Source organism: Cygnus olor, chromosome 15 (assembly GCF_009769625.2).
Source record: "Cygnus olor isolate bCygOlo1 chromosome 15, bCygOlo1.pri.v2, whole genome shotgun sequence".
Lineage (NCBI taxonomy): Eukaryota > Metazoa > Chordata > Aves > Anseriformes > Anatidae > Cygnus > Cygnus olor.
Window position 1 is genome coordinate 5,675,974 of NC_049183.1, and position 12,733 is coordinate 5,688,706.

The 12,733-nt window shown below is 48.7% G+C and overlaps 1 protein-coding gene across 4 annotated transcripts in view; it reads right to left on the bottom strand.

The window, feature by feature from the left end:
• Positions 1-1,968: 1,968 nt before the first annotated feature.
• XPO6 (exportin 6) overlaps positions 1,969-12,733 on the bottom strand; it is a 55,148-nt gene continuing 44,383 nt past the window's right edge. For all 4 annotated transcript variants that reach the window (XM_040574419.1, XM_040574418.1, XM_040574417.1 and 1 more), the window contains 9 exons: positions 12,529-12,675; positions 11,555-11,744; positions 10,241-10,396; positions 8,849-8,963; positions 8,192-8,363; positions 7,586-7,747; positions 5,020-5,118; positions 3,627-3,857; positions 1,969-2,691 (listed from right to left, as the gene is read on the bottom strand). In XM_040574419.1, the coding sequence (XP_040430353.1) occupies positions 2,590-2,691; positions 3,627-3,857; positions 5,020-5,118; positions 7,586-7,747; positions 8,192-8,363; positions 8,849-8,963; positions 10,241-10,396; positions 11,555-11,744; positions 12,529-12,675 (1,374 nt within the window). In that variant the 3' untranslated portion in view covers positions 1,969-2,589. The remainder of the gene's footprint in view (positions 2,692-3,626; positions 3,858-5,019; positions 5,119-7,585; positions 7,748-8,191; positions 8,364-8,848; positions 8,964-10,240; positions 10,397-11,554; positions 11,745-12,528; positions 12,676-12,733) is intronic.

Sequence of the window (12,733 nt, forward strand, 5' to 3'; positions counted from 1 at the left end):
GGCACCCACCTGGCACAGAGGGTGATGGTACAGAGGAAGGAGATGCTTTGGGTAAGGTTAACGCAGATACACGCAGACATTTACTGTGATATTTACTCAGTGAGTGCCCAACACCCAGGGCCAGGTGCTCCCCTGCCACCCTACGCAGCCCAGGGCCAGGCCGAGTGCGCTGGTGTCCTCCTGCTCCTCACCCTGGGGAACGGGGGCGATGAGACATTGCTCCTGGATGCCAACCCCACAGCTCGCCGCCTTTGGGACACACAGGGACAGCAGCAGCTCCTCAGCACCTAGGTGAGCCAGGGCCAGCTGTAGTGGAGCTGGGGGACAGGGGATCCACCTCTCACTGCCCCCACCCTGGGGAAGAGCCCAGGGACTTCAACCCCAGCGCACTGCTAGAGGCAAGGTGGGGGGCATTTTTTTCTTTGTCTACGGACCTGGGTGGAAGTTAGACTAAGCACTTAAGGCGACCAGCAAAGGAGAATCAGTTTTTAGTACAGGGGCTCGCAGGTTCCAACCTGGGCTTTGGCCCCCTTCCAGCTGCTGCCCTTGATCAGTTGCCCAGCCAGGGAAAAACACGCACTTTCACCCTCTGTCAGCAAACAGCCACGATCAACCAAAGGTTTTGCAAGAAAGAATCACCAGCCCAGAGCACCGTGCTGGGAGTAGAGTGAAGCCCCGGCTGCCCCTTCCCACCCCAGCCCCAGCTTGCAGCAGGGACCTACACGGACTGCAGGAACACCTGAACCCAGACAGCTCCAACAGGACAGACAGAATCCACATCCATGCCCTCCCTCCATTTCTCCACGAGGACTTTCAGTAGCAGTGAGAGGAGGCAGGAGACCTCTCTGGCCCTGTAGCAGGGCTGCAGTCCTCACGTTAACCTCACCGGGCTGCTCTTCACACCCCCTTGAGGACCTCCACAGACAGTTGACAGCCCCCAGGTACAGGGCCTGGGGGCACACGTCCCCAAGCAGGTGGGGCTCTGGTTCACCTGCATCTTTCCAGCCACTCACTGCAGGGTACAAAGCCCACAGACAAACCAGTCCCAGTGCAGGCAGCCTGGACGCATGGCTCCAACTGTACACAGGTTATCCAAACATCATCTCCCAACAGTGAACGTGTGCATTGCAAAATGCTTTTAACAAAACTAAAGGAACTGTGGAGCAAGTGCTCCCTATGCTTCATCTCCCCCCCCGAGACCTTCCAGCTGCCCACACGCAGCCATCTCACTTCCTGTCCACGTCTGTGAACATTTTGGGGAGAACGCACACTAATCTGAATGACTGCTCCAGGCTTGCCCAAGGACAGGAGCTACTCCCACCACGCGGCCCTTGCTGAACCTGCCCTTGGAGCTGCAAAGAAAACACAGCAGAGGAGTAAAACCATTTTAATGCTCTGCTCTAGCTACCTGATGAGAGAACTGCAGGGACAAATGGCTCCCAGCTGCATGATCAGAGACTTCACGAGCCCCACAAAATCCAGTCCAGTTTGAACGGGGACTGGGATTTTAGCCTTATGCTCTAGTGCCAGCGTCAGGTCACTGGCCAGGGGCTGGCATTCAGCTCAGGTGTCCTGCAACGCAACCCTGCTGGCATTAGGTTTTCTTCCTGCGGGCAGCTCTTGATCAACATGGACAACGGACTGCCGAAGGGAATAGACAGATCACCACAACGGATAACAGAAAACAGGGAACATCGGCAGGAGGTAAAACGGGAGTGGAGAAAGGTCACGCTGCTCTGCACCAGTTCAGCACTGCACCTCTCAAGAGCAGCTAGACCGCTCGCAGAACAGACTGTGCACGGAGCTTGCATGAGGCATTTCTGCGAAGCAGGCAGGATGGGCAGTGCAGGCATCTGCTGCCTGTCTTCTGGCTCCACTGCAGATCCCTGCCTTCAGCATGAAACACGCCTTGCTGCAAAACGGCTTGGTGGCAGGCCTGCGTGGAAACTAAAATAAATTAGAAGTTACTTAAAACAACAAAGTAAGCACTTTATTTCCATTAAGCATGTTGTTTTAGTATCACAATGGAATGATGAGAAAACGTTTAAAAAAAAACAAAATGTCTCTAATCCCCACAAACAGCAGGGAGGTTTTCAAGGCAATTTAAAAAACAAAGGGAGTGACAGAAGTGCCAAAACAGTCCCAACATCACAAGTCTCCTCCTCCGAGAGCTGGGCAGGGGCAGGAAGATGGAATGACACGAAGGTACGAATGTCTGAAGTAGTCTTTGGCGCTTCTGCCTCATGATTGATACGCACAAGATCTCTCAAGACAACTCCACAGATATCTCCAGACGCAACAAAGTGCTACGTTAGTCGAACAAAACCCGGGCGAGAGGACTCTCCATACAGCTGAGATGCCCTGCGGTTGGGCGTTAAGACACATCCTGCAGACAGTGCTGACTCCAGCTGGGGGCCTTTGGGCTGGGAGGGAAGAAGGAAGCGTGGTGCATGAATCCAAGAAGATGTGCCCACCTGCAAGACACCGCGTCCTGCAGTACTGACAAAACCAGGGAGGAGAGAAGGTGGTGGCAAAACGAAACATGGATCCGTTCCCTACAGTGATCAAAACACGAGTCCAGTGCAGTAACTATAGTTTCACAGTTCCAGGGGGCAAACTGTCATTGCAGAGTCTGTAGTAGCGCAGGTCATTCACCAGTCTGTGCACATTCTGGGTAAACGATGGCAGATCCTGGAAGAGATCAAACAGCACGTTGTACTGCAACAACAACAGTACCTACAAGCACTGTAAGACAGCAGAGAACAGAAAGGCACTGGGAGGGCCAAACACCCACGTGTATTTTCATACATGAGATTAACAGACTATTTCCTCCAGTGTCTGAGCCCAGGAAACCTGAGTTTCTGCAACCTACGTACAGGGAACAGAGACTGCTCCAGGGTTGCTCCAGAGAGCTGACTGCAGAGAACCAGGCTCTCTTCGTGGCACGGGCTCCTCACTGTGCACTCAGGCACAACACGAACAGTCACGACACGGCCATCTGCAGCGGCAACTGTTCTGTGCGCTCCTGCCAAGGTTCCTGTGTCCCACAACCCCCTGACAAGGGCTGGTTTTCCTGAAGAGCAATCGCCTACTGGAAGTTCAACAATCCTCTCAAAGCTCCTCTCCTACCCTTAAACCTGGTCTCGAATCCCCACCATCTCCCATGGGAGAAGCAGCAAGCAGACAACCAAGCTTCAGCAGATTGAAACCATGAGCTGGCTGCGGTGCCGTGATGTTCTAAAGGGAACTCACAGCCTCCCTCAATTGCAGCTACACCACTGTCTCTTCACTTGTAACCCTCAAACATCTGGCTAGCAGCTGCAGCAAGATTTTGGCAAGGATCTGAAGGTCCCACTCTAGCAAATGTCAGTCTACTCCCCCTAGGGAACATATTCCCCAATTCCCACGGAATAAGGCAGTCCAAGAGATGAGATGGCAACTTCGCTACCCACAGTGAAAGATCCTAGGCTAGGCATTGCTGACTATGGAAGCGTTTGCAGCAAAAGTGGTACTGCCTCAAACCACTGCTCGGAGAAGCCTATGGCTGTCTACCAGCATGCTCAACAAGAAGAACACTGCCCATCCCAGGAATACTTGCACTCTTCTGCAGCACCTTCACTTCTTACCCGGTCCATTTTGAAATTCCTTCCCAGCACGTTTTTCTGGTTCGAGTCCACACCATCACAACTGGCCAGGAACTCAGGGAGAAAGGCTGAGTAGAAGCCATCAAAGTCCACTGAGGCCATATTATAGGTGGCAATGCCGATCTCCTCCTGCAACAGGTCGTGCGACTTGTGGACAAGCACCTGAAGGAGCACGTTCACAAACTGGAACAGCATGGTTGTCCGGAAGATCTTCTGCACACCAAGAGGAGGGACACAGTTAGGGAACTTCACACCAGCAACCTTCCTCCCACTACAGGCACCAGAGCAGCAGCACATCGCTTCAGAAGCGCTAACTTCAGAGGTCAGACCAGGCACGCGAGCATGGCTGCACCGGGTCACTTCAACACCAGCAGCTTCTGAGCTACCAGTGAGGTCTGCAAGCTCTTGTGAGCACAGAGATCATTTTCCAGTCTGAGCTATGTTGTAGCCATTTGTGCTTCTGGCAAACTAGATGGATATCTGCTTCGAAATTAACCGTCAATTTGGCCACGCTTACCTCACATCTAGTTCAAGTTTTAAACATGGGCATTTTAGGAAACTGCATCAAATCCCATTTAAATCCCTGCCAACGTTAGCCCTGCCCAGTGCTCCTGAAAGCAGCCAGAGTTCCTAGGGAATCTGGCTAGCTGCCTGAAATTCTGCAACAGGCAGCTGTTAACATGATGGACTGTCCTTGAGTTGTGACCACAGAGGCAAACCTGAAAGCTCTGCCTTCACAGGTTAACCAGAAGGGCTAGACCCTGGACTGCAACTCTAGTTCTTCATGACAGCCGCTAACAAGCCTAAATTAGAGGGTCTGGAGGCTGGATCCTACTTGACAGCAATGGACAACCACCTTGCGGTGACCCAACTGCAAATGCTGAACACCCTGCTGCTGACCCAGACAAGAACGATGGGGAGACTCTGCCACTGTCTCAGCGATGACCTACTTGATCCACCAATTTTACTTCCTCAGACAAATCGCCCCATCGCTGCGTGAGTTCTTTGCTTTCTCTCAGGGTCACAAGGCTTGCTTTGACTAGCAAGCATTGGGATTCCTCCTGTGCCCAGCGCAGCAGTATCAGGGAGGTGGCAGTGCCACTCTGACCAGCAACATCCTCATCATAATCACAGCAGAAGATGCAGTAAACAAGCCCCCAGATCCTGTCTGTCAGTTTGTAAACCATTTGAAAGACAGTTTCCCACTATCACAAAGCAGCTTCCAGCCCCCTTGGACTGGAAAGCCCTAGCCTTTAACCGCACCTTGCCCAGCACAGCTTCCTTCGCTGTGATTCAATTCCCTATTGAGCAAGTCTCAGAACGGCACCTGCCCATTGCCAGGTGCCCGAGCATGCACTGGTCAACTCAGACCTACCTTGTGGTATAGCTTCTGCTTGGTGTTCAGCGTCTCCAAGTAGAAGAGATTCTGCTTGAATAGGTGAATGTCAGGTTGCAGGAAGGACTGGCCAAATGCCTATGAACAAAGTAGAATGGAAGTGAGGGGACTGATACCATAACGAATATCAAACCTGCCAGGCAGAACAACGCTTTCACCCCAACATCACACAGAACCCATTTACAGATCTCCTCTGGAAACACCATGTCAATGTTTGAGACACATGCCAATGACCAGGGCTTCTGCTGCTTATGCAAGGTGGTCGGCTGTACCCACAGGTGGGTGGGAGGGGATCTTCTGGTAGGATGTCCCAGGGAAAGAAACCCCACGGGTACCACGGTGAGCACGCACAAAGCCCTAACAGACTCACTGGTTTTGCTCTCAATCTAAGCCTAGAGGCCAAGGTGACCGGCAGATGTGTTGAACACGTTACTGCACTAAGTTAGAAAGATGTTAGAGATGGGAGCTGGGAGGCTGACCTGGGCATTACAGAAACAGGAAGAGCCTAGGAACAAAGTCTGCTGGACCCCAATGAAGTGTCTGGTAGGCCTGCACAGACTCTGGGATAAAAATCTTAAACACCCCAAGCTCCTTTGAAACACTAGAGATGAGCAGAGGTAGGCAGGAGAATTTCAGTAGTTGCTACTCCAAGACATCCGGGACGGAAGAGCGTTCCTTCTTACTGGTGTTCATTAATCAAGTGATAAGAGGAGTGGAAATGGCCTCAAGTTGCACCAGGGGAGGTTTAGACTTGATATTAGGAGACATTTCTTTACTGAAAGAGTTGTGCAGCATTGGAACAGGCTGCCCAGGGAAGTGGTTGAGTCACCATCCCTGGAGGTCTTCAAGAAATGTGCAGATTTAGAACTTAGTACCACGGTTTAGTGGTGGACTTTAGTACGAGGTTAAAGTTGAACTGGATGATCTTAGAGGTCTTTTCCAACCTGAATGATTCTATGATATTAGCCATTTATTATTAGATGGACAAAAACGACCCTTTCAAATCCTTTCAAGACTGAGCTAGATCTGAACTTAGATCTCCTGTGGAAAGCAGCACAATAGTACCCAGTAACATCTGAAACAAAATGCTGGCTGTTCTTGCATTTACAGGACATTGAAGTGTGGCATCAAAACAACAGCAGCCAAGTAGTAAAACTAGCCCAGTACTTCCGTATCGAAATTACCATGTAAATGCCTCCCCATACACACACACATACACCCCCCAAAAAAATTAAAAAAAACAACAAGCCAAGACATTGGGGTAAGTTTGGAAGTGTCACACCACTACAGGAGGAAAAGATGCTTGGGCAACCCTGCACGGGGACCAGCTCAGGCCTCATTCACAAAGGTGCTAAAATAAGGGAAGCCCAGAGAGAAATACCAATGTAGTTCATGTCATAGTGCAAGAGCTCCCTCTTCACGTGTACATCAGAAGGGACTGAGCCTCCACAAGCGCTCCAGGACAGGCTCTGCAAAGAGCCCTCCCTCCTGAAGCCCAAGCACGTGGCCATCCGCTCCGGCGCTCACTGCCCTCTGACTAGCAAGCTCTGCTCTGAGCTTCCAGAGCATGGTGCAAGTGTGCTTCTGTTTGCATTGATGCAAGCTGGAGGTGAAGGGCTCCATACCAGGTGGTCTGTAACAGACCGATTAGAAGGCTGATCTTTTTTTATCCCCCAGCCTGAGACAACTGGTGCTCACTGAACATGTGCTGGCATACTGCCTCTGCCTGCCCTATTCCTCAGGCCATAGATGACAGGATTACCCAATGACCCTTCCCTACCAGATTCAATGGCACAATACAGAACAAGTTCATATATGAACATATATACGTTCATGTTTATATATTTCAATATATGAAGGGGGCTTATCAGAAAGATGGAGAAAGACTTTTTACTAGGGCCTGTACTGACAGGACAAGGGGCAGTGGTTTTAAATTGAAAGGAGGTCGATTTAGACTAGATATAAGGAAGACATTTTTCATGATGAGGGTGGTGAGACACCAAGACAGGTTACTCAGAGAAGCTGTGGTTGCCCCATTGTGGGGGGCTATTCAGAGTCAGGTTGAATGGGGCTTTGAGCAACCTGATCTGGTGAAAGATGTCCCTGCTTATGGCAGGTGGTGGTCTTTAAGGGCCCCCTTCCAACCCAAACCATTCTATGATTCCATATAAAACTAGAGGACATCTTGGTCTCAAGAAAACTTTCCTGCACCGGTAATTTGTCCTAATACTAACTATAAGACTTGTAAAAGAAGTAAATGGGTCAGCACCAGTAATATTTTAGGTCCAGACAAAGGATGTAGGCATGGAAAGGAATTAGCAGAAGTGAGGAAGAAATGTTAACTGAGGCACTGTGTCCCATGAGCAGATCAGCAAGACAGCCCTACTCTGATTTTTAGCGGTCCTACACAAGACCTCACACAAGACTTTGTCTAATCCCAAACAGGACTTTGTCTAATCCCAATCAGCCACATGTTTAATGCGCTGCCGCAAGCAGCACACACTGCATTACAGAATAGGAGCTTAGACATGAGCGACAGAGTTACCTGCATAATGGCACTGAACTGTGCTTCGTTCTCCATCTGCTCCTCTGCTACTCCCCTTTGGACACTGGCCAAAACACTAGATTTGAAGAAGTACCGCCAGTTATGGTGGAGGACCCGGAAAAGCAGCTCGAACAACTCTGCTTTCACATCAGGAGATGAGCGCTAGGAGGAAAGAAAAACAAGCAAACTCTAAACCTCAGCAGGCTCCTGTGCTGGAATCCCATTTATCCCCTGGGTCCCACTGCTAACAGCACCCTGTCTTGTGGCCACTCAGGGTCGTGCTTTGCAGCCAAGGTACCAGAGCAAAGTATTTCCTTCTAAGGAAGGCATCAACCTCAGCAACTGTTGGATCATGCTAGGAACACATCATTCAGTTTTGAGTTTTACCTCCTGCTTTGAGCACGTCTGTAATTTTATCGCCTTTAACAACTCCTGACAAAATCCTCCACCCACGCTGGTTCCAATTCCTACTGTCTAGTCACCCAACTCTCCCTGCATAGGGACTGACATTTCAGCTCTTGGAAATCAAAAAAACTTCATCGCTCCCACACCCCCAGCAATGCCTTCCCTTCCCCTTCTTCCTTCACCTGGTGAGAACAGTCCTACCTCCGCAATGATGGGGTAGACCTGCTCCATGCACAGTGAGATGACGCTGGGTAGAAACGGCTTGAACACTTGGCCCGGCTCTTGTACCACCACTTGCAGGATTTTCAGAAACTTCTCCACCACCCGACAGCCAGTGCTGCCCTCATGGAGGATGCTCTCTGCCAACTGCTCTCTAAAACAACAAAAAAAGAGGTTGTTGTACAGGAACATGCCCTGAGATCTGCATGCTTATCCAATTTAAAAGAAAGCAGATAGTGCCTCTAACCTTGCTCAACTAATACGGACCAAGTACATTAAGCCACAGACGGGAGCTAGGTCTTGACCAAGGATTGATCGACACCCTTGCCCAAGGGAAGCTTTAGAGACAACTGGGGCACGCACAGATGTTAGGTAGGAGCTAACAGGTAATGCCTGAGTCCAGTTCAGTATCACAAACTTCCAAGATTAGAAAGTCTGTGGGAAAGTTGAAATCGCATGATGCCTGTGCGCTCAATGTGCGTGGACTGGGTCACTTCAGGCTTGGAAGCATTTTCCTCAGCTTTAGCTCTGGACACAGAGGAAACACTATACTCTTTAGGGACAAGGACCTGTTTTGTTAGGCTGCTCAAGATAAATCATCCTGAGAGTAAAGGAAAAGTGACCAACACGTGACAATACCTGGTGAACATATTTAGGAAGGTCTGTATGATCTGCTCAGTGAAAGGCACTCCCATCTGCACCCTCAGTCCTTGAAACAAAGTGAGGAAGAAGCTCAGCATCTCATCCGTCACATCTAAGATAGAACAGGAGAGCCAAACGAATGTGTTATGGCAACATTCAAGTACATCAAGCAGTCTTATGTGAGATCTCCCTCCTCCTGTACAGGGAACCCCATTTATTCTTGGAAATACAGCGGCAGTGTTGCTATTAGAAACTGAAACCAATAGCTGGTACTACCACAGAGCTTAAAGATTGATCGTACGCTTCTGAAGACCATCAGGGACAAGTACAGCCAGCACCAAACAACTCAGAACAAATACAGTAGTATCAGCAAGGGCCCTTTGTCCGGTCTGCCTACACAGACTGCTTGGAGAAAGCTCTTGCAATGGCCTGGGCTGACCTCCAGTTGTTCACTGCGTGGACAGGGTTAACAGGAAATACAAGGAAATCCAAAACAGCTATACAGCTTGGGGTGGCCAGGAGACAGAATCCTTCCCCCCCGCCCCCCCCCCCCGGAACTGACAATATCCTTCTGACTTCAGAAGTAATTTTCACGGTGGTGCAGTCGGCTGGTCAGCACTGCAGCAAATTCTCTATCAGTCCCGACATGCTCTACTGAATAGCCAAGGTAAGCTGTAACTGCTCATGTCCTACTTCATACAGCCTTTTACAGCCAAGACAGAACAGGCTAGCAGCCTCATGCAACTGAAGACAGCAATTCACTCGAGTCACAGCAGCGTGCTGTCTTGGATCCTCTATTTCTTTGTTTTGCCTCCCCACAGGCCTGCTTCACTGAGAAAATCCCACCTAACTCCAAAAGTTTTTCTGGAGTGCTTGGCTCTTCATAAAGCTCCTGTAGTCCTGGGCATAGAGGCTACATTGATGTGATACAAAACATAAGTAGCTGGCCACAAGATGGCCAAGCCGCAGTTCTGGTTACATCTCCGCTTTTCCTTTACAATGATCGAGTTTGATGAAAGCTACTCCGTCGTCTTCAAGCTTCCGGACAGAAAATAAGTGACAAAGATAGCCAGACAGAGTATTTTAAAGCTCTTTTTTTTGGGTGCTCATGAATAGCTCCATTCCTGTTCGCTGCTGAACGCAACACAGGGCATCTCCACCTTCTGTGGAGTGTGACAAGCCTTCATGACTCTGTTCTGGATGACAGAAGATCTCCCTTTCCTGTTCTGAATCAGCCCAGCCCACCCAGCAGTGAAGACTCACGTTACACTTAGGCACAGCAAGCCCACACACTTCACATGAACACCAAGATCTAGGCTGATGGACTTTGGATGTTATCGGTAGGTCATAAAGCTACTCACAGCATTAAAGCCCGTCCTATGGTTATACCTGACTGATGAATGAAAGCTGGGAAGAGGGCTAGTGAGACCTGCACGGATTCTTGCAGCGACTGATAACAGATCTGTCGAGACTTGGTGGATTCTCCAGAGATACTTTCCACAATATCTTCTAACACGCTGAGTGTCTGATGGATGATCACTTTGGCTGCAAAATCAGAGAAGTGATACTTCCTGATATGTCAAAACTACTCAGAGGCAAAAAACGAAGAGAAATCAAGTTCACACACACACAGTACCTAGAACACCACATAAGGCAGCATATACACCAAGCTCAGGTTGGAGTCAAAGACATTCCCAATGCATGTTCACGTTTTAAATGTTTAAACGGGTTCAGTTAAGTACCTGTGGCAACTTGCTTTCTTAAATTATACAGGCTTACTGCCCTACAGATGCATCCATTGCTCGAGTACAAAATGAGTACAAGGTGCAGAGACTGAAGGGAGCTCTAAATATTATTTTCAACCCAGTATAAACTGCCCAAGAAATTAGAAGCACATTCTGGTAGGAAAATACCCTGCAGATTTCCATTTCTGAAAGTAATGATTGGAGTCGTCGGACAAAATCACTGTACAAACTAACCCAAACATTGGGAGAACTGAATAGGATCAGTTCAAAACCACGTGAACACTCAGCTGATATTCTTTTTGTGAGGCTCAAACAACCCCCTCCCACGCTTCCTCCCTTCCTGCACAGAGCTTACCAGCGTGTCAGGTTTGTCAGAAGCTGTGACAGAATACTTACAAACAAGTGATTCTTAAAAAAAAGACAGACAAGACATACCCAAAACCAGTCTCAAAACTGATAGAATAGCTTCAAAAGGTCCCTGAACTGCATCATTTCAGGGCTCTCCTTCTACATATATACACCTCTACAGGACTTCCCTAAGTCTAGGTGAAATTCTTATTTTCCCCTTTAAGTTTTATAACCATAATCTTCATTAACACTGCCTCCAATCAATGTTTCTAGTACTATAGTATGGTAGTCCCACCATTAGGTGGTTCAGTATTCCCAACACAATCATTACTATTCAAGTTTTTATTATAAACTTGATCCCATTTTGCCAGAACAACTGAGGAAGACAGCACTTTGATGGAATAGTTTACTGGCAACCAGGGGTGAAAGTGTCCTTTACACACACAGGGAAGTGTCTCTTATGAAGAAGAAACTAATTGCTCCTTTCCTGTCCTCCTCTAAACAGTTTCTCAGCTAAAATAATTATCAAAAAAACAGCTTAATGACTCCCATCAGCAGTTTGCACTGTATCTGTAAGAGGACAACACATGCTAAGGAACTTTGTACTTACTGTCCTCCATCTGCACTTTCCTCTGTGGCAAGATAGCGTTGGATTTTAATTGGCGGTATTCCCTTGTGAGGGCAGAGATTAGGCTGGCATGGTTGGTGGAGCGAACTGCCCACTGCTGTTCGCTCTCTGGAAGATTTGGCCAGGGCAGCAACAACACGTTTGACAGCGCTCTGCACACCAACACCTGGGCCTAAAAGCAATGAGGCATTAAGCAAAGAGAAAAGATTTTAGCGTTTGCTACCCACTTTATTTTACTAGAGCACAACCCCAGACTGACATTTTACAGTTGTCCAAGGCATCCAGCAATGCTCACTATTTGAGGAAAGAGTTCAACAGCAAAAGTTGAGCCCAAGTGAAAACTCGCAGCTGTGCAAGAGAAGCAAAGCTCCATGTCCTAAGAGATGGAACCTGCTCCCAGCTCTGTCCAGCCTCCTGTACAACAGGACGTCTCAATTCTTTAGAGATCTAAAACAAAGATGATGCCACTTTCATTGCTCTGTCTGGTTTTCACAGCAAGTGTGCACACTTACACGGCACTTCATACCTCCATGCTATTGCACAATACAATAGTAACCCAACCTCTACTGGCGCTTTTCGGTACTTCTGTAATACAAATAGTAATTTGGAGTGAGATATGGGGAATGCTAACAAGTTTCACAGAAAACCCTTTCCATATGTCAGAATCAACATGCCAGTATGTAAAGGCAATGCAGTCAGGGACTGTCTCGGCAAACGAGAAAGGAACAAGATCTAAGAGTTGCAACTGTGTTTGTTTTTTCCTTATGCTGTTGCTTGAAATAGATAACTGTTGACAAACCGTCACTGATTCCTGGATATACACAACACACAGAACTGCTGTCCCCTACCCTCTCCTTCCCTCCCTCCCCACTGTAGGTTATACTTCACAATAGTAACTGAGACAGAGCATCCCAAGGACACCTACTACATTTCTTCACACTCCAGGCAAAAATCACCTTATCAGGAAGCCGCTGAGCAGAAGTGTCTGTGATCCTGTTGAACACTTTCTGTACTGCAGGGATGCTGATCAAGAACACTGGTCGCACTGTGGTGGCTAAAGAGACTAGCAGGTGGCACGCAGACAGCAGCAGCTTCTCCTGCACCTGCAAGAGGGGGCACGTGGTCAGGCTGCCCAGTAACACCGCCACACAGAGCCATGCG